The sequence below is a fragment of the Rattus rattus genome, chromosome 14 (assembly GCF_011064425.1).
Source record: "Rattus rattus isolate New Zealand chromosome 14, Rrattus_CSIRO_v1, whole genome shotgun sequence".
NCBI lineage: Eukaryota > Metazoa > Chordata > Mammalia > Rodentia > Muridae > Rattus > Rattus rattus.
The window spans coordinates 54,760,455-54,782,096 of record NC_046167.1 but is presented as its reverse complement, the minus strand read 5'-3'; the positions used below and the strand labels follow the sequence as shown (position 1 = coordinate 54,782,096).

Sequence of the window (21,642 nt, the reverse complement as noted above, 5' to 3'; positions counted from 1 at the left end):
GATTCCCCGTGAACATGATGGATTTGGGGAATGAGAAGTGTACTAAAGAAGTGTACCGTCCAACTAAATGATGATCCTCTGCCCTTCTGTTAGCATCGTAAGTTTTATTTACCAGCTAAGAAAGGGTTAATTCTTTTGTGACACACAGTGCTGACCCTGAGCCCAGCTAGTTAGCTTTTGTATGGTTACTATGACAGCCCTGTCTGGTTCCCAAACCTGGGTGTTCTTGGGTAAATCTGATCAAGGGCCAGGCTAGGAAAGGGATGTATCAGGAGTGGCTTTTGTCACGAAGTTTAATCTTGGCTGTTTGCGATTGCTATTAAAACCTTGCTCACCAATCCCTGGATGCGGGCTCCCTGATTGTTCCCGCAGCTGTTGACATGCTTATTCTTTAATTGGAGAATAATTATCTGGATAACTCAGGTTGAGTAGATTTTCATTCACAAAATTTTTAGTTATTAAAAACACAGAACTTGAAGTATCAAGCCTCTCTTACTCTTTATGAATTACCTAATAGAGAATGGGTTTTTCCATAGAGTTAAAGAAAGTACCAGCTCTCGTGAAGACTTGAGTGTAAAATGGTCAATTACATGGCTCTTAAGAGCCTGCTGCTGGGGCGGAGGGGTGATTAGGGTTCTTGATGCCACTGCAGAGGACTGGGATTCAGTTCTCAGCTCTCTCACGGTGGCTCACAACCACCTGTAATTCCAGTTCCGGGGGGATCTGACACCCTCTTCTGGTCTCCACAGGTACTATATGCATATGGTATACAATAGGTACGTGCTGCCAGATACTCATAGGCATAAAAATAAGTACATCTTTTTAAAAAAAAAAATGAAAAGGCCTAGTCACTACGGTTTTGGCTTTAACTGATTCTCCTTCCCTTTATTTGACCTCTCCAAATCTTATTTCCCGCTGAAGCCTACTTGAGAGCACATGATCACCATGAAGCAGGGTCAGTAGTGTATGCCCCACAATGATACCTTGGAATATAAAAAGAATTTATGTCTGTCCAGCACAGCAGTTCTCAACCTGTGGGTCCTGACCCCTTGTGGGGGGGTATGAAGTATCCCACTTATCAGATATTTACATTACAGTCCATTACAGTTCACTGTTACAACTGAGAAGTGGCAATGAAAATAATGTTACGGTTGGGCTCTGCACAGCAGGAGGAGCTGCAGTAAAAGGTCAAAGCCTTAGCAAGGTTAAGAACCCCTGACCTTGCGTTGAGCGTGTAGACAAAAGGCTTTCTTTTTCCTTTTAATTCCCCGGCAATAAAAACCACCCGTGCCTCACGTTGATACTTGTGGTCCTGTTTTAAAGATGGCGGCTTTAGATCCTCAACGGAAGCTGTAGACTCTTTGGTGGTCAACATGAAATGTTGCTGAATTGGATTGAAAACCAACATTTAATTCCTTCAGGAGCCATCTGGTCATTATTTTGATTTTTTTCCCCCTCAACAGAAAATGAAAACGCTAGCAGAAAGGAGGAGAAGCGCCCCGTCCCTCATCCTGGACAAAGCCTTACAGAAGCGGCCGAGCACCAGGTGAGTCAGGCGTCAGTCAGGCCATGGCCGCTCTGTGCTGGCTGGAGGCTGTGCCATCTGATGGGGTTTTCGGATCATCTATTAGTAAGTCTGAAGCTTATTTATCAGCGGCAGCGTTTTCTTCTGGGCAGTGGGAATTGTGACCTGGGACATTATTTCATGAGAGATAGGTAGTTTTAGAGGTAGAGTGTGTACCCGGTTGCTTTCAAACCAAACTGAGCAACGTCCACACAACACAGCTCACAAGTACAAGCACAAAGGGGTCGGTGCTGATCTGGGTAAACTAGAAATCCCAGTGTTGAAAATTGAATGTCTGCCTTACACCCACAAATGTGCTTCCTTTCCATCACAATGTAGTGCCTGTCTATGGAGGTGGTGATTTTTTCCCAATTGTAAATAACAATTGTATCAGTAAATAAACAACTATATTAAGATTATTTCCTTTAAAAGGTTGGTGTTATGGACTTTATTGTAAATTAGTAAACCTTAACGTGGAAAGCAAAGCTGAAGACTATTAAAATGGCCTTTTTGTTTATTAAGTCTAAATAATTTTCTGTGAGGACTTTTTTTTAAAGCCTTTTATAATGTGTATAAGTTTAATTGATATTCAAGCACTAATTCAATGTTTGGATTGGTTTTTTTTTTGTTTTATTTTTGCATGTGTGCCTGTGTGTCTGTCTGTCTGTCTGTCTGTCCCCATGTAGGCAGAGATGCATCTGTGTGCATGTGTGTGTGTGTATCTGTCTGTCTGTCCCCAGGTAGGCAGAGATATATGTGTGCATGTGTGTGTGTGTGTGTGTCCGTGTCCGTCCCCCATGTAGGCAGAGATGCATGTGTGCATGTGTGTGTGTGTCTGTCTGTCTGTCCCCCATGTAGGCAGAGATACATGTGCCTCTGTGTGTGTGTGTGTGTGTGTGTGTGTGTGTGTGTGTGTGTGTGTGTGTCCGTCCCCCCATGTAGGCAGAGATGCATGTGTGCATGTGTGTGAAGGCCAGAGGTTTCCATTAGGTTTTCCCCGGTCACTCTCTGCTCACTGCAGCTGAGTCTCTGAACCCAGACTCTCAGTACCGGTTTGCTCTGCAGTTGTCCTGCCTCTGCCTCCCACCGTTGGCATTAAGTTCAGGCCACCGCTGCCCCCAGCTTCTCATATGAGTGCCGGGGACCTGAATTCTGGTCTTCACGCTTGCCTGGGAAGCATTTTCTCCAGTGGCCCACGTTCTTGGATGAGCCTCTTCGTCCGCTGTTTTAACTCAGAGACAGTCGTGTGTTCTTAGGGCAGCTACGATGGCTTTCCGCTAAGCCGAAATCCTTCACGGAAAGAGAACCTGTTATTGAAAGCAGGAATTTTCCTGTAATAACCAGACTGCTTTTAAAAACAGGTGCTCACTTAACAAAGAATCTATAGGGGCATAACAGAAGAGTCTGGTGAACAAAGATAAACTCTAATCCTATTTAATGAAATATTTAAAGTACTCGGATCATACCCCTCCACCCCCGCCAGTTCTCAAACTAAGTTCTTTCTGACCTGTGCCCTAATACATACACTTTAGACATGGGTGTATGTATTCAATAGGTTCCTAATCGAAATTTAATTAGGATGACACTCTTCCAAATAGAAATGCAGCCAAGTACATCAGTGTCATATGTGAATGACCCAATGTACTTGCATTAGCATGCTTCTGGTTAGTGTGGGTAAAATAAAATGGCCATATCCTGGTTACCTAGGATACAGAGGGGAATGTGCTTATCAGTACAGCTGTCTCTAGTTCTCTACATCATACAAAGATAATTTTTTCAGTGTCTTAAGTTGAAATCCATTACTGGACAACCGTGGGTTCCAAGCATTGTCCAGTTCTCAGCTCAGGCGGGTAGATAGACTTCTTCAAGCCCAGGCAGGCATTGACAATAGCATTGATGTAAGGCACCAGACACTTATAAAAATAGCGTTTCCCGATGGTACTGCCTCCAGGGGGCACTTTGGAATTGTGTGGAGGGTCCGATTTCCTGAGAAAACGCAGAGATCAGCAAGCAGAGCTGTGTAAGGCAGAAGGTAGCCAGTGAAGCAAAGGGCAGTCAGGTGCTGGCATCCCGTTCAAATGTCCCCCACACAGCCTATTTATAAAGAGGAAGAGAATTGCATGTTGCTCATACCTGAAACCTGACTGTTTTACATAGGAACACAGCAATTTTTATTCATTTTAGCTGGCCCTTCATTTCCCAGAAATGCAGTTGTGTCGCGCAGCGGGAGGTAATTATACGTTGTACTCTTTGAAAAGAATTACTTGGTAGTACCACATTTGGAGGTGCTTGTTCCAATCGAGGGGTGCTTATCCTATGGCGCTTACATGTAAACGTATACATTATGATCGATGTAAACATCTGAGCCCTGGTTCTGTGTTAGTCATGCCGGGACATGCCCGGGCTGAAGTGTGTAATTTATTTATTTCACTATGGTCTTCCTTCTTATTGTTATTAGGGTTCTGATTAATATTTTATAGTGATCTTTACATGTCATCTTACAGTACAAAAGAAGAAATTAAAATAGATGGGTGTGTTTATGTAAAACAGGTGACTCGTGTAGTAAAGGGCATGCAGTTTAGTAGATCATAAGCCATAAGTAGAAAGAAACAGATAAATGGCAAACCAGAAGCCACATCCAAGCAATCGGGGGGGACAGAGGTTACAGCTTTGTTGTTATTGTCCGTTTGGGTTTTTTTGTTTGTTTGTTTGTTTGTTTTGTTTTTTAAGAGAGATCCTGTTTAAGTAAAGAGCTAACAGTCTAATTCAGTGGTTTTCAACCTTTCTAATGCTGTGACCCTTTAAAACACTTCTTTGTGTTGTGGTGACCCCTCCACCCACCATAAAATTATTTCATTGTTATCTTGTAGCAGTAATTTGCCTGAGTTATGAGTTGTAATACAAATATCTCATTTGCAGAATATCTGATACGTGACCCCTCACAATGGGTCCCAGCTCACAGGTTGAGAACCGCTAGTCTAATTGGATGGGTTTTGTTTTGTTTGGTTGCCCATAAATCAGGAGGCTCGTCACCAGTGCCCACTTGCGTCGTACTACTTGAGCCTAGCTAAAGTCAGCTGTAGCTACCAAGGAAGTGCTCGCACGGGCAGAGGGCACAAGAGCACAGAGAGGCGGAAATGCAGCCCAAGATACTGGAGATAGCGTGCAGGAAGAGAGAGGGCTGAACCAAGACAGGGAGTGGAGATGAAAACAGATGGGCATAGGAGCCCGACTCTCGGGCGAAGAGGTCTTCAACCCCCGACCACTGGCCTCGGATTCCTAGACGTGTGCTGTGGGTGATGACGCAATTGATGAGCTAGGCAATCGTCAACACAAACAGACAGGCCTTCCCTACCCACTCGGAGCCTCAGGGAAAGCTCTGTGCGTGGAAAGAGCAGTCCCCGAAGCATCAGAAACATGGTGGTAGATGGCAAGAGAGGCCTCTCATCAGGGCATCTAGCAGAGCGCAGAGTTCATCCCTGAAGCCCTCCTCATCGTGAAGTCATACGGATGCAATGCATCTGAATTACTAAGACCAGCGGCCAGCCTCCCCACCTTCCAACCTGTAGATACTGATAGGAAAGAGAAGCCCAGAGCAGGGAGGAGCCTTCTCTCTCCACCTGGGGTCGTAATGCCTTCCTTCTCTTTCCCTGCATTGTTCATTCTTATTGTTTGTTGTTACTTTCTTACTTTCGTCGTCGTGTTGTGTTTTTAAACTTGTACTCTCCAGAAAGTGCTTATGCTTGCCCTCCCTCCATATCTACTCCAAAGTGCTTCCTCATGTATTTTATGACACATTATGCATTACACCTACACATATACACTTTTCCTCTCATCATTACTCATTCTCCCCATCTTCCCCATTGCCAGTTCATTTCACTTAAGTCACTATGAGCAGCCTCGGCTCCAAAATAAATGCTAGAAATTGTATTTTCCCACATCAGTACCAGTATCTCGCCGTCTCTGAAGCTTGTTGGTGACACAAGTACGCAAGCGTACTACTACACGCTAACCCTGTGCCTGCTGTCAGGTCATTGTATGTGCTGCTGCAGGGGTCTTCTTCCTAAATGGTGGGAGGTAAAAACTCCAAGTGAAGACAGCTTACCAGTCAGACCCACGTGAAAATAAAGGAAACTAAAGGAGGGGAAACAGAGAAGGATGAGAGACCTGGAGGGCACCTCCTCCCAAGAGATACACAAAGCACAACAAATAAACACACAGAGAGATGAGACTCCTCCACAAGTGCACAACTACTGCTGACTACCGAACGCCAAGGGTAGTTAGCTAACTGGCTCTCAGCAAACGAGGTCAGAGTGCTACTGTTAAGAAGGGTTGATGACTGTCAAGCAAACTCAGGGAGATGTGTGTGAAGTCAAACCAGGACCTAGACAGGGAAGATTCCACAGAGGATGAGCTGACCCATGAGGAGAAATTTGAAATCATGGAGGAAAGTTCAGAAAGGGAGTTGAGACTCACCAAAGAATCTGGGCAAATGAATTCTAGAAATGAAAAAAAATCATCAAATAAAATCATCCTACACCATGGAAGGGAGCACCCAGAAACCAAGGAGAACAGATTTCAAAGGTGGAGAGCGAGGTCCAGCCCGCTCTCAGACATGTGAAGACCGGACTGAGAAGTACTGTCGGATTCCAGTACTGATGAGCACTGTTGGAGTCTCAGTACCTCTGGAACGGGTTCAAGAGAACAGAACTAACAACTCACTGAGCAGAGGAAAAGGTTGAAATAACACCTAGAGACAGGAACAGTTTATTCACTGAAACTTTAGCAGAACATTCCCCAAACCTAGAGAAAAAAAAAGTGGATATCCAAACGCAAAAGGTATTTGGAACCCAAATAAGTACAAGTAGAGAAAAATCTATCACACTGGTTCTCGGTCTATGGGTCATGACCCTTTGGAGGGGTCAAAAGACCCTTTCACGGGGGTCACGTGTCAGATATTTACATTGCAATTCATAACAGCAGCATAACACTTCTGGAGTAGCAATGCAATAGTTTTATGGTTTGGGTCACTACAACAGGAGGCACTGTATTAAAGGATCACAGCATAAGGAAGGTGGAGAGTCACTGCGTTACCACATACCATAGTTAAAATCTCAAAAACACAAAGACACAAAGAAACAGTAATTAAAAGCTATAAAGGAAAAATGCCAAGTCATATTCAAAGGCAGAGATGGCAGAAAGAAAACAAAACCTCTCGTCAGTGTTATCCCTCACCAGAGAAGCATTGGTTCACGCCCCGAAAGTGACCCTCAGCTAAGACCTCTATATCCAGCAAGGTTATTCCTTAAAATTGAGAGGAAGTGGAAATGGAACAGAAGGTAAATATAGACCAAGGTAACTTATCACAGCCAAGGCAATGCTGCAGAAAACACTTAAAGCAATACTGTACACAGAAGAGCAAAGACAGCATTATCCATAGGAAAACAAACATTTCACAAGAGGAATGTTAGAGGAGCGCCAGGAAAGATTCATCCATTCGGCGCAGTGAACCAGAAAGCCCTGGTGCTAACAGGTAGGGAAGAAGAGAATTGTTGCTAATCCAACCAGAACACAAGGCACAGAAGCTGTAGGAAACAGCAGAGCCCTCTCAGTAGTGGTGTTGAGTGCAAATAGCAGTAATCCATCAGTCAGAAGGCACACAGTAACTAATTAGATCAAAAGGCAGGATGTCACTCTCTCATCTCCAAGAATCACACCTTTCTGGATGAAAGTCAGTCTAGTGAGTAAATTAAAGCCATGAACAAGCTGACGTGGCAGCTGTCACAGTTGGTAAGTGGGCGCCTCAGTCATGGATCAGTGATGGCAAAGAAGGCCACCACATTGTTTGTTTGTTTGTTTGTTTGTTTGTTTGTTTGTTTGAGACAGGGTCACCCTGTGTCACCCTGGCTGTTCTGGAATTCCATCTGTAGACCAGGCGTTTGAACTTAGAGATCCACCAGTCTCTGCCTCCCAAGTGCTGGGGTTAAAGGCGTGCACCACATGGGAACGATTCAGCAAGAGTGCACATAAGCAGTTTTTAACATTTTTCACATCATGTCAGCACTCCCAGTTTTCTAAAAGAAACACTGAAAAGCGAGAGAGGCCAGCGAGGCCCCGGGGTGGTAACAGTGAGGAACTTCTCTAACCAGCTCTCATATTTACATCAGTCTTCTAAACTAAAGCTGAACACTCCAGAGCTACCATGCCATAGATGGACTGCATCGCACACACGGCTGGAGAATCTTCTCTTAGCAGTGAGGGAATACACATCCTCACCAGTGGCCCACGGAACCTTCTCTGGAGTAGTGACGTTGAAGATCGCAAAAGCAATCTTCAACTAATACAAACAAGTTAAAGAAATTCCTTGTATCTTATCAGAACGTCATAGAATAAAACTAGAAGTCTTCAGTAAGCAAAACACGTGCTCGCGCGCGCGCACACACACACACACACACACACACACACACACACACACACACACACTACACAGCTTGTTGGAGACTAAACAGTACACTTTGAGTAAAGAGCGAGTCGCTGAAGATATCCAGGAGGAAATACTAAAACTTCTGAAAGCAAACCAAGATGATAGCAAACCTACTAGAAGTCCTGGGACACAGCCAGGAAACTTCCAGAAGGAATGTAAATTCCCATTGCCATAGGTGCACATGTTTGCTTTGTTTTGTTTTTAAGAATGTCAGGAGCTATGGAAACCGGAAGCCAAACACAAATGTGGCAAATGGGAAGAAACAATAAAGGCTAAGGCAGAGAGAGGGGTCCTTAGAAAGAGAAACTGGCGGGTCAGAGTGCATCTGCAGTCGAGAAGTAGAGGGCTGCAAACTCACCACCTCCTTTTCAATCATGCTGTTGGGACGAGTCTCCCCAGTCAACACTCTCTCTTCAGACATGATCGGACAGGTCTGTTCCTGGTGCAGTGTGCTGTTTCTTGTGGCATAATCTGGGGGATCCTTAGAAGGACTTACTTGTTCGAGTGGACATGGGCAGGGTTGATCTAGTCTAATTTTGTTCTTGCTAATGGCACATCCACTCGATGTCTTCATTCCTGCTGGACTTGATTTGTCCACTGCAGTTACAACTCTGTCTTATCTTCCTTCTTGGTGCCTGCGGAGCACGGTCTCGGGAGCACTGCCTCGTGTGGAGCACTGCCTCATGCAGAGTACCACCACCTCCCTAGTGGATGCTGAGTTACCCTTTCTTGTCTTATCCACGGGGATAGCGGGCTGCCCTAGGGTGTCATTGCTGTATTGGGCTGGTCGCTTCTTTACCCTGTAAAACTGAAAGCTAAAGTTTCCCAGGGTACTTTTGGCATTTTATGATTGATTTCTTTTTCCTTTAGAACCATGAGCAAAAGGATGCCCAAAACATTACTTGCCACACTTGAGAGGCTTAATAGTATAAGTTAAAAGCAAATGAACTCTTAGGCCACTATTATACACTTGGCTGTGTCTTCTTACAAGCTGTGGGAATGTTGGCAAGCTATTTCTCCTCTTTGGGCCTTATTTTCCTAGTCTGTAAAAGTGGGCTAATCTACTAAAATAGCAATTATAATACAATTTACACATTACAGCTGTGGTGTAAGCTTTTGTTAAACATACTTTATATTTATATTTATATATTTAATAACTATAGATAAGCCCTTTGGTCCCTAGTCACATGGTGCCTTAGCATCTCAGTGATCTAGGTGTAGATCTTGTCTTTCCAATTTGACCAAGTGACAGGCCCATGTTTTCAACCCTTAAAAGCCCATGTGTTCAGTACATAAACATTAGCTGGATTAAATGCATAATCCCTTCCTTGCCTATCCAAGTAACAGCCTGACTGCCTGAGAAGGGAATGATCAGTACTGGGAAGAACCCATGGGAAGAAGGAAAGTTCTTGAGTAGTTGACTGCGTGTTGATCTAATGCTTGACTATTTATCGTGTCCTCCGACCTGAACCCTAGTGAGCAAGGGTCCCAAATAGCAAGGTGTCGAAGGGGAGGACCAGGGATGAGAAAACAAAGGAGGCAGGAAGCTGAGACCTGGACGTTTTACATAAACCATGGGCCTCTGCCCAGCAAGTTTATTAAGAAATACAGCATCTTATATACATGTCTAGGGGGAAAGTGGCCACAGTCAACAGTAAGCTAAGTCAAACCACATTGGCAATGAGAACTCAGGATACCTCACACACAGCTGATAACCATGGCCCTTCGGGGGAGAAAGCACAGGGGGTCCTTGGGGCCAAATCTTGAAGGCCCTGGCCTCAGCCACAGACCAGATCTTGCCAAGTCTGCTCCTGGGCAAGGACTCAGAACTAGAATCCCCTTTGGCTGTTCATCGTGCCTCTGAGAAACTCTCGGGTTGGCCTGGCTCCCAGTAGTCCTACATTTTAGGGGTCAATGATGTCGGTTCTCCTGTTCGCTGTTCTTACTGTAAGAAGACTCAGCTAATAGATTCTAGTGCCCTGCCTCACTGTTGGTAGAATGACATATTCTTTCTGTACCTGGGAGCTTTTCCTCCTCATCAGTTACGTAGAAGAACTGGGCCTTAGAGGAAGCTGACTCCTCCATGTTCTTTCTAACGCACCTCCAGTTCTACGAGTTTTAAATTTTCTCGGTTGCCAAATGTAGACACACACACACACACACACACACACACACACACACACACACACACACACACACACCCCTTTGATTTCAGCTCTCAGGATGTAAAAGCAGGAGTTTGAGTTTGAGTTTGAGTTCCAGGCCAGCCTGGGCTGCATAGTGTGCATGCTGTAGGCCAGTAAAGGCTGTATAGTGAGACCCTGTTTCAAAGAAAATCAATCAATCTGTGTGTGTGTGCATGCTTGTGTGTCTGTGTCTCTCTATCTTTGTCTATGTGTATGTGTGTCTGTGTATGTTTCTGTCTCCCTCTGTGTCTGCATGTTTGTGTGTCTGTGTCTCTCTATCTTTGTCTATGTGTGTGTGTGTGTGTGTGTGTGTGTGTCTGTGTATGTCTCTGTCTCCCTCTGTGTGTGCATGTTTGTGTGTCTGTGTCTCTATCTCTGTCTTTGTGTGTAGCTGTGTCTGTCCCTCTGTTTCCTCTCTCTCTCTCTCTCTCTCTCTCTCTCTCTCTCTCTCTCTCTGTGTGTGTGTGTGTGTGTGTGTGTGTGTGTGTGTTTGTGTGTGTGTGTGTGATGCATGCAGGAAGATGCGTGCACACACCTATGGATAGAAGTGAAGACCAGAAGAGGACACTAAGGATCCAGGTCTATTGCTCTTAGTCATATTCCCTTGAGACGGTTCTCTCACTGTACCTGGGACTAGGCTCCCTGTGATTCCCTGTCCCCCTCCCTTTCCTCCCTCCTCACCACCCTCTCTCTCTCTCTCTCTCATTCATACATACACACACACACACACACACACACACACACACACACACACACACACACACCCCTGCAGCACTGGGGTAGCAGGCACATGTACCTCGTTTGGGTTTGATTGGCTGGGGAGGTAGCTCAGTTGGTAAAGGGCCTCCTTTGCAAGTCGTACTCAGCGCAGTACATCTGTAATCCTGGGGAGGTGGGGACACACCAGTCCTGGTGGGTGCCAGCCAGCTCTCATAGCTGAGTCGTCTTGTCGAGCTCTGGATGCAGTGAGAGACCTTGTCTCAAAAGTAAGGCGGGTGAAGGACACTTGAGGAAGATAGCCAGCATCCGCCTCTGGTCTCCACACTCACATGTGTCGGTGTGTGCTCATGTGCAAATGCGTGCCCGTGTACACACACACACACACACACACACACACACACACACACACACACACACACACACTAACTCAGTAATGTATAGGATAGAAATGGTATGGCTGGTTTTGCATCTCTCTCACTTTATATATAAACGTTTTTTAACATTTTAAAATTTTATGAGAAGTGTTTCACCCGCATGTATAAAATTGTTTTTATTTAACCCATGTCCTGTAATACATTTGGGCACCTCTTAAAACATCTGAGCGCGTGCTGTACTACTGAGAAATGCGTAGGAACCTTCCAGCCGAACGTCGGTTCCTGTGGGCTCGCTGGTCTGTTTCTGTCAGCCAGCTCCTGCAGCGTCCCTCCCCTGGTGACTTCTGCCCCTTGGCAGTCATGGGCTCTTCTGGTTTCTTCGTTGCATCAGAACTGCACTGGATCACCAGTAGCTTTAGCAGAGGGAAGATGGCCTCCTGCATGAGGTTGTAGAGATGGATGCCCATTCTCACTCGCTCACTCGATCTCATGCTTTTCTCTGACCACTCGATTTGGGGGCAGCTGAGAAAAAGCCACGCAGTATTAGCCCTGTGGCGGTGGCCCCCCAAGGAGGGAAAGAAGCCACCTCCTCTTTCTGAGGGTGTAGGGAAATGCTACTGTTGATCAGTGCTGTTGTTTGAGCATTGTGTTCGCTTGTCTGAAAATGTCTTAAATCATTTCATTAATTTCCTGAATAGTTAATGTGCAGAATCATTTAAGAACTCGGTTCTTTCTCTGAGTCGGTTTTTGCCTTTGGAGGGATGTGTCCGTTTCATCCTTGACGTCGATTTAATCATAATATTTTATTTTTGAAGCAAAATATGCCTTGATGTTTTTAAAGTGTGCCAGAACTGTCGCTGTGACCTTTTCCTTCCTGATGTTGATAATTTCCCGTCCTCTTTGTTTAGCCAAAGGCATTGTTTTGTTTGTATTTTCTAAGAAGCAAGGTTTAGCTTTGCTGCTGTCCCTTCTCTGCTCTGCTGTGTGCTTTATCGGTGGTTTTTTGTTGTTAAGACTTGTTAAATAGCTCTATTTACTAAAGCACACATACCTGCAACATGATGAATTTTTAATTTGCTGTAGAGGCATGAAGCCAACCCCACAGTCAGATAACGGACAGACAGGTGACCTCCAAAGGCTGGGTGTGCGCCTTTGTACCCATCCTCTCGTAGTTCCTCCACCCACATGCCGACAATCCGTGATCGGCGTGATGTCACAGAGCTTCGATTTTATTTTGAGACATTGATAAATGTTCTGTACTGCTTTTTACTATGGAATAATATTGGAGTCTGGGTTTGTCTTCACTTACCCCTTTTTAACTTGCTGGTAGATAGGAGGGAGAGGCATTTCCAGCACACAGCCAGTTAAAGTTGCCTTGCATTTCCGTATGTCAGTATTTACATGTTCTTGCATTCCAGTGCTTTCATTTTTAAGTAGGTATCTACAAGTGTAATATCTGGATTGTAAGTTAGATGTATGTTAAACTGTTAAGTTATTTTCCAAAGAAGTTGCACTTGGGCCTGCAAAACAGCTTTGTGGGTAAAGGCCCTTGCCACCAAGGCTGCCAACCCGGGTTTGATCCCGGGAAACCACATGGTAGAAGAGAACTAATTTCAGAAAACTATACTCTGACCTCCATTTGCTTCTCCTGGCATGAACGTATTCCCACAGATACACACACTACACATGCACGCACACACACACACGCACACACATGCACACACACACACATACACACCCACACACACACACACACACGCACACACCCACACACACACACACACACCCTGTCAGCGCTGGGTATGGTCCAGCTTTTTAATGTTTTGTGTGTCGTGCCGTGTTTTCTCCTTTGGTTTAGTTGTGATCTGTTTGTTGCTGATGCTGTCGAGCATCTTCCCATCAGCTCATTTAATATCTGAATCTTCTCTGATAGAGTGGTAGTTCACGTATCTTGATTTTTGATTTCCATTGAGCTGTTTGGATTGTTGTTGAGTTTTAAGTGTTAAATGTTCTGTTCTGTTCCATCCAGTATAATGGCCACTGAATTACTATAGATTAAGTTCCCCCCTCACACCATCCCCATTTTAAGACCTTGTGGAGTTGTGAACCATTATTACCCATGATTCAATGCTGGTAGACTGTTTTCAGATTTCCGTGCAGTTCTCTGTATGCTAAGCTTCCCCCCCACCCCCGCATATGCTTTGTGATTTTTTTTTCCCTCTAAACATAGAGCTGGTGATTTTGCCCCTCCCTCATAACACTGTCTTTAAAAGAGCCAGATTTTAAATTTTAATGAAGTCCAGCTTAGCACTTGTTTCTTTTTATACCTTGTGCTGTGTTCGTATTGTAGTGTGTGTGTGTGTGTGTGTGTGTGTGTGTGTGTGTATTTTGTGTGTTTTGTGTGTTTGTTTGTTTGCTTGCTTGCTAGACCTAAGGTCAAGATACCCTCTCATGCCTTATTTTAGAAACATTTACATTTAGGAATGTGGTCCACTTCGGGTCATTTCTGTGTGTCATATACAATGAGGGTCAGTATTTGAGTTTATTGTCATCCAATAACTGCCATCAAGACTTTCCCCTACTCAGTTTCCTTCCTTCTTGGTCACACAGTCATGTTGCTGTGTCCCAGACAGACCTCCTTCTGTACTCAGTACTACTCAAACCATACTACCCCAGTAATAAGAGCTCTGAAGCCTTTTTAACTCCAGGTGTGGGAGTCTCTCAACTTCACTGTTGTGGGTTCTCCCCCATTATTTCTGGTTATTTCAGGCCCTAAGACTATCCATGTGGATGTGTTAATCTGATTGGCAACTCCAATAAGACTGGTGCTGAGACAATAGTGACAGCTTTTCACTGACAGTACTGTAGGGGAAAAGTAGCATTGCCGTTTCATTTTTGGATGTTTATCGTCTATATGCAGAAATGTACTTGGCTTTTTATGTTGGCCTTCTGAATTTCTACATTCACTTATTAGCTTGAGTTATTTCTTGTGGCTTCCATGGGACTCTACATAGATCAACTATGCCACCCATGCACAGAACCCTGTGCTGCTTGGTCTGATCTGAATGTTCTCTGTCTCCTTCTTGGATTCTGATCTCTCTAGTCAGAATCTGCAGTTCAGCAGAGAGACTGATATCAGCAGACATCTCCCAGGAGGTAAGAGGAGAGAGAGAGAGCATCTCTGCCCTTCTTAAAATGGCTGGTTGTGAATGTTCGGTTCTATCAAATACATTTTAAGCATCACCGTAAGAATGGTCATTTAATTTTAATTTTTCCTTTCATTACTGTGTAGGTTACATTGATTTCATGTGAAAGCAAGCCTATATTCTTGATCAAAGTGTACTATATCATGATATTATGTCATTTTTTGTGGCTTACTGTTGAATTCAATTTGAAGGGTATTTTTAGTGTCTTTAGGTCTGTATTTCTAAAAGAAAAATGGTTCTTGTTTTGTGACCTGTAGTGTCTTTGGCTTTGATACCAAGGTAATACTAGATTTTGTGAATAACTTGGGAAATATTCTTTCCTCTTGAGTTTATATAGGAGATAGTATCTTAAATGTTTGGATTCATCTTTGAAGCTGCTTGGGCCTGGAAGTCTGGTTTACATGTATGTGCGTTATGAGAATCTGTGATGATGTTAAGTTTCTGTATCAAAATATTTGCATCATTCCTTTTTCAGTAAGCCGTAGTGTGTTATATTAAGGAATTTTTCCATTTCCTCTGAGTTGTCAGTCACATGGCCATGTATTTCCCCATAATATTGTCTTGTCCATTTATTATCTCTGAAACTTATAGTCACATTTATAAAATTAATGCCGGGCTATGTTGTTATTTTATTTATAAGGTATTTCATACACATCGATTATGAAAATGCTACCTGAATTGTTTTTAAGCTGAATACCCTGTCTCCAGGTAACATTTGCATATGATAATGGCAGTAAGAAGTAAGATTCACTAAGTTTGCAAACTCCACTCACTGTCTTTAACAGGTCTTTTTCAGTTAAATTCTGAGTATGAATTTCTTGTCAAACTGCTGATTTTATCCCAGGGTTTGCCCCCTCACATCTTGGATAAACACGTGTTTTTTGTTTATTGTATAAAAATGAGTTTAGGGTTATGTTTGTGCACCTGGGCACTAAAATGGACTGATTCTTTTTGGACTTAGGAATGGTCTGGTTTTTATTAAAAGAAAAAAGAGACGGAGATGGGAGAGTGAGAAGAAGGTCAAGTCTGTGTCTTGACCTCCAGCAAACACTGGGAAGATGGGCTAACTTTGTAGTGGGATGGCTGAGTCGTAAGCGTGTGCCCGGACATATCTGTGTTGGAGCCGCTCGTGTGTCTGAACACCACAGATCTGAAGCAGATCTCCAGTATAACCCCCAGTCTAAAAACCGTTTTATAGACAATGTGGTATACGTTTATACCATATAACTTCAGGACTCATTGTTAATTTCAGGTTGTCTGACCTGGCCAAGGGGACCTCATAGGCTTTATTAAGGTGGTTTTTCCCCCTTCGCAATTTCCAATCTATAATTGATATTGTAACACTTAACCAAATTTCCTGTTGATGGGGCGAGATTTTGAATTTCAGTGTGAATAACTTAACTTCGTGCGCCTTCCTTATGTGCCACATTCTGTGAACACATTTTCTTTATTTTAACCTCAGGAGACAATAAATATTCTTTAATTATTCTCATCTGCACACAGAAAGCATTCAGCCCATAGAGTTTAAAGGTTAAAGTGCACAGCTCTTAAATAACAGAGTCAGGGCTTAAATTCCGACTACCAGTGCCGCACTATTGACAGTAGTGCTGCATGGTTTTACGTCAGCTCGACTCAAGCTAGAGTCAGCGGAGAGGAGGAAGTCTCAATTGAGAAAATACCTCTGTAAGATCAGCCTGCAGGGCAAGCCTGTAAGACATTTTCTTAGTCATTGAGGGGAGAAGGTTCAGCTCACTGTGGGAGGTGCCATCCCTGGGCCCTGGGTTCTATAAGAAAGCAGGCTGAGCAAACCATGAGGAGCAAGCCAGTAAGCAGCACCCCTCCATGGCCTCTGCATTAGCTCTTGCCTTCATGTCCCTGTCCTGTTTGAGCTCCTGTCCTGTCTTTGTTCAGTGATAGACTGTGATGTTGAGGTATAAGCCAAACAAACCTTGTCCTTCCAACTTGCCTTTGGTCACGGTGTTTCGTCACAGCAACAGTAACCTTCTGTGGACATAGAAAAGAATAGACTTCAAACTTTCTACCTAGTATGCAAAGAGGCCCCTTGAAAATACAGAGATGAGCCCCGGAATGCAAGGATCTGATATTCTTTGTAACTGGAAAGACCTTTTCTAAGGTATTGAAGATTTCTTCACCGCCCTTTGTTTTCCTGAGTGGGTGATGTAAGGGTGAGACATTGAGTGCTTATTTATCTCATACGTAGACATAAATACGTAGATGGCCAAGAGAACTGTGTGATCAAGCAACACGTCGTTCATACAGCAAATAGCAATAGTTTTTGTTTGCTTTCTAGGTCATTGAAAATGTGGGTAAACTCTATCAGGTCCAAGAGCTAGAGGGCGGTCAGGATATTTGTCCCAAAAGACTGCACTCTGAATTGGCAGCCCCATCTTTGTGTAGGAGTTGCATAAAAAGCCGCTGCAGGTGAACTTGATATGTGGGCTCCCCGCCACTGAGATGCAGCAGGTGTGGTATGAAGAAAAAGGCTGACCAGCTGACACTTCCCACTCATCCCAAGTCAGGCCTGGAGACCCAAGCCCTGTGGAACGCTGCCCAGAGGGCGCGCCGTCCTCGTTCTTCACCCTTGACTTGATGTGCTTCCTCACTTCTGCTCTCACAGCTGTGTCTGGGAATCACGACAGGGCTCTCTTCTGACTTATCAGTCACGGCGAACAACAATAGTGAGCGTCCAGGAGCAGCAGAAGCATCACCTGGCAGCCTTGTGCCCCTGGTGGTGAGCTACCCCATTCTGAATCAAAACCACCAGGAAAAGTGAACACACCCAGTATTTTAAGAGGCTCCATCTGTGGTTCTCAGGTAGAAGGAAAATTAACAGCTTCTGTCCTTCTGACATTGTGTACGTGAAGCCTTCATTGGATGACACAGGTGGCTGGCACAGGAAATGAGATATATAGTTACTCTGGCAAACTAAAATCCTTGGGGGAAAAATAGGGCATGAGGAAGCTTTCTGTATACATGGTCCTCAACTGTCTCTTTCTAAAGCAGGTTGAGTTTTGTCTGTCTGAAATTCTTGAGGTGGGAAAAACCGTTTTTAGATTTTCAGAGCTTGAAAATTGTAGATTTGAGACTTTGAGATAATCAGATGTTTGAGGCCAGGCCGTAGCTCTAAAGACAAAGCTCACTTAAATTTCATGCACACCTTGTACATATCAGGTAGAAGGTGATTGTAAGATGGCTTTTGCCCTTCTGAACTCTGCTGCTGCCTGTCACGAGAGGTCAGGGGTGAAATTTCTCGTTTCGACACCAGTTTGGCAGCGCTCAAAAACTTGTAGACGCGAGAGTACTTCAGATTCCAGATTTCTGGATCAGATCTGCCCAACTATACTGTATGCTGTGCCTTCCTATACTGTCAGTCCCAAGAGGACAGTTTCATCTGACTCGTTCATCCTCTAAAGTACAATGGCTGGCAGTCGTTCATTTACTTAACAAAGATTTTTTTTCTTTATTAACTTGAGTATTTCTTATTTACATTTCGATTGTTATTCCCTTTCCCGGTTTCCGGGCCAACACCCCCCCCCCCTTCTATATGTGTGTTCCCCCCCCCATCCTCCCCCCATTACCACCCCCCCCCCAACAATCATGTTCCCTAGGTGGTTCATTCTTGGCAAGAACCAAAGGGTTCCCCTTCCCCTGGTGCCCTTACTAGGCTATTCATTTCTACCTATGAGGTTGGAGTTCAGGGTCAGTCCATGTATAGTCTTTGGGTAGTGGCTTAGTCCCTGGAAGCTCTGGTTGCTTGGCACTGTTGTTCAGATGGGGTCTCAAGCCCCTTCAAGCTCTTCCACTCCTTTCTCTGAATCCTTCAACAGGGGTCCCGATCTCAGTTCAGTGGTTTGCTGCTGGCATTCGCCTATGTATTTGCTGTATTGTGGCTGTGTCTCTCAAGAGAGATCTACATCTGGTTCCTGTCAGCCTGCACTTCTTTGCTTCATCCATCTTATCTAATTGGGTGGCTGTATATGTATGGGCCACATGTGGGGCAGGCTCTGAATGGGTGTTCCTTCTGCCTCTGTTCTAAACTTTGCCTCCCTATTCCCTGCCAAGGGTATTCTTGTTCCCCTTTTAAAGAAGGAGTGAAGCATTCGCATTTTGGTCATCCCTCTTGAGTTTCATGTGTTCTGTGCATCTAGGGTAATTCAAGCATTTGGGCTAATAGCCACTTATCAATGAGTGCATACCATGTGTGTTTTTCTGTGATTGGGTTACCTCACTCAGGATGATATTTTCCAGTTCCATCCATTTGCCTATGAATTTCACAAAGTCATTGTTTTTGATAGCTGAGTAATATTCCATTGTGTAGATGTACAACATTTTCTGTATCTATTCCTCTGTTGAAGGGCATCTAGGTTCTTTCCATCTTCTGGCTATTATAAATAAGGCTGCTATGAACATAGTGGAGCACGTGTCTTTGTTATATGTTGGGGCATCTTTTGGGTATATGTCCAAGAGAGGTATAGCTGGGTCCTCAGGTAGTTCAATGTCCAGTTTTCTGAGGAACCTCTAGACTAATTTCCAGAATGGTTGTACCAGTCTGCAATCCCACCAACAATGGAGGAGTGTTCCTCTTTCTCCGCATCCTCGCCAGCATCTGCTGTCACCTGAGTTTTTGATCTTAGCCATTCTCACTGGTGTGAGGTGAAATCTCAGGGTTGTTTTGATTTGCATTTCCCTTATGACTAAAGATGCTTAACAAAGATTTTAGTGACAATTATGAATCAGGTAGTTTTTGGACTAGAACTGTAAGGTTTCTGCTTTTGGTGGACGATGCATTCTAGCAGGGAGAGTGTGTCCAAATAAATTAGCATATTAGACAGTGGTGTCTGATAGAAGTTAAAAGGGGTCTGTTAGAGGGTGAATAGGTTAGGGTGGTTGAGGAAGATCTCCTCCTTCAGTCATCTGATGGGCAATCCCAGAGTTCCACGTGTACCAGGCACCAGGCACCAGACAGAATAGACGACACCCACTCTCGGACTTGCATCTTTGGTCATCAACTCTGATGATTTCTGCCTGCTTCCAAGGCAGAAATCTGCTTCCAGCGATCTCTCTCTCTCTCCTCTCTCTCTCTCTCTCTCTCTCTCTCTCTCTCTCTCTCTCTCTCTCTCTCACACACACACACACACACACACACACACACACACACACACACACACAGGCTTTTATAAGACTAGAAGAACATAAATATAAATAATTATAATTGATTTAGCAGACAGTGTGTGTGTTTTCTCTCATCTAATACTTTTAGGTGAATGGAGACAAAAACAACAACAGCAAAACCCAAAAAACATCCCACTGGCTTCATGGAGCTCACATTAATGTTCCTCTCCAAAAACAACCCAGTTATACAGCACATATAGTTCTCCCAACCCTGCCCAGCCCAGACTCCACAGCTAATCATTAATTGATAGGTTAGAAATACATCTTATTTCTAGTCAACCCCTGACTCACTGCTGGTGGGAATTTAAACTGAAGCAGCCACGAAGCTTGGAGTTTATCAAACAAAAGGAACAAAACCAAAACAAACCTAAAACACAATTACCACGTATCTTAGTTACTTTCCTGTTACCGAGCTAAGACACCATGACCAAGGCAACTTATTGAAGAAGGAGATTATTTGGGCTTACAGTTTTAGAGCGTTAGAGTCCATGATCATCGCTGTAGGGAGCATGGCAGCAGGTAGGAATGATGCTGGAGCAGTCGCTGAGAGCTCTTATTTCAACATAACCAGGAGAGAGATGGGGAAGAGAGGGAGGGAGGGAGGAGAGAGAGAGATTGATTCAAACATACGAGCCTATTGGAGCTATTCTCAGCCCACCACAACATATAACCCATCTCTTCCACTCCTGCTTATGTTCCCAAAGGACTCGAAGCCCTACCGCACATCCATATTTGTTGCTGTGCTTTTGCAATAGCTAAGAAGAGAGGGAACCAAGCTGGATGTCCATTCAGCAGAGGCATGGATTAGGAAAACGTGCTACACACGCACAGTGGAGTTCACTCCACTGTGAAGAAAAAAGTGAGCTCATGACAACAGCGGGGAAATTAAACAGGCACAGCTGGAAATCATTAATTAAGCAAAATAAGCCTAACTCAAAGGCCATGGTTACTTTATCTGTGATCCTGGATTTTCACATCCACCCCTCTCTGTGTATGTGTGTCTGTGCCTGTGTATGTGCATGTGGAGGGTGGCACTGCTTTATGCTTTAGGATCTGAGCGATACAGACAGAGAAAGTGTCTGATGGCATTGTCCTAACATGTTCAGAGCCTGGGCATAAACAAGACCCACGCGTGTGTTTGCTCGGTTCTGCCCGCACAGATGCGATGTGTGCCTTTCTGCCTTAAGAGAATGCTATCATCTCTGTGATGAGTTACTGTGGAAAACTGTTATTTTTGTCTAGCCTTTAACCTGTGGGTTTCACACTTTAATATGCAGCCACAATCATTAGCGTATTTTGTTATTCTCGTCCTATTGACATTTTTGAAAGTTGAGTAAGATAGAAGCTAGATCACCTGATAGTTAACATTGTGAGGTGAGGTCACTGTGACTAAACTCTTCATAATTCCAGCATGAGGAAGATCATTTCGAGAATGACGATTTTAATAGGATGGTTCCTCATGACTGATAGCCAGAAATAATTCTTAAAAAGTTTGAGATCTGGAGGCTGGAGAAATGACTGTGTAGTTAAGGGTGTTTAATCAGCTGTTGCAGAAGACCCCAGTTTAGTTCCGAGCAGCCACATCTGTGTTCTTTCTGCTAATATTTCTACAGTCTTTTGTGTTATCATAACAAATGTTAACATTGTTTTTTTTCTAGTTCTGCTAAGAATGCCACTGGAATTTTAATGTACATTATATTGATTCTGTATATTACCCTTGTGAGCACACACCATATTCATAGTGGTAATTCTGGTACTGGAAGTCTTTCCCCTCAGCTAGTACTGTTAATATTTCTTCTTTGAGCACATTGCAGTTTTCCTTGGAGAAGTCGCTCATCTCCCCAGTTAGGCTTTTTGTTGATATTGTTCTTACCAGGTTTGTTATTGTACGTGAATCTTGGCATCCTACAACCTT

At 44.0% G+C, this 21,642-nt stretch overlaps 1 protein-coding gene across 1 annotated transcript in view; it reads left to right on the top strand.

The window, feature by feature from the left end:
* Arhgap20 (Rho GTPase activating protein 20) overlaps positions 1-21,642 on the top strand; it is an 81,527-nt gene that overhangs the window by 16,857 nt on the left and 43,028 nt on the right. Inside the window, exon 2 of the mRNA XM_032885224.1 lies at positions 1,464-1,546. Coding sequence (XP_032741115.1) covers positions 1,464-1,546 — 83 coding nt within the window. The remainder of the gene's footprint in view (positions 1-1,463; positions 1,547-21,642) is intronic.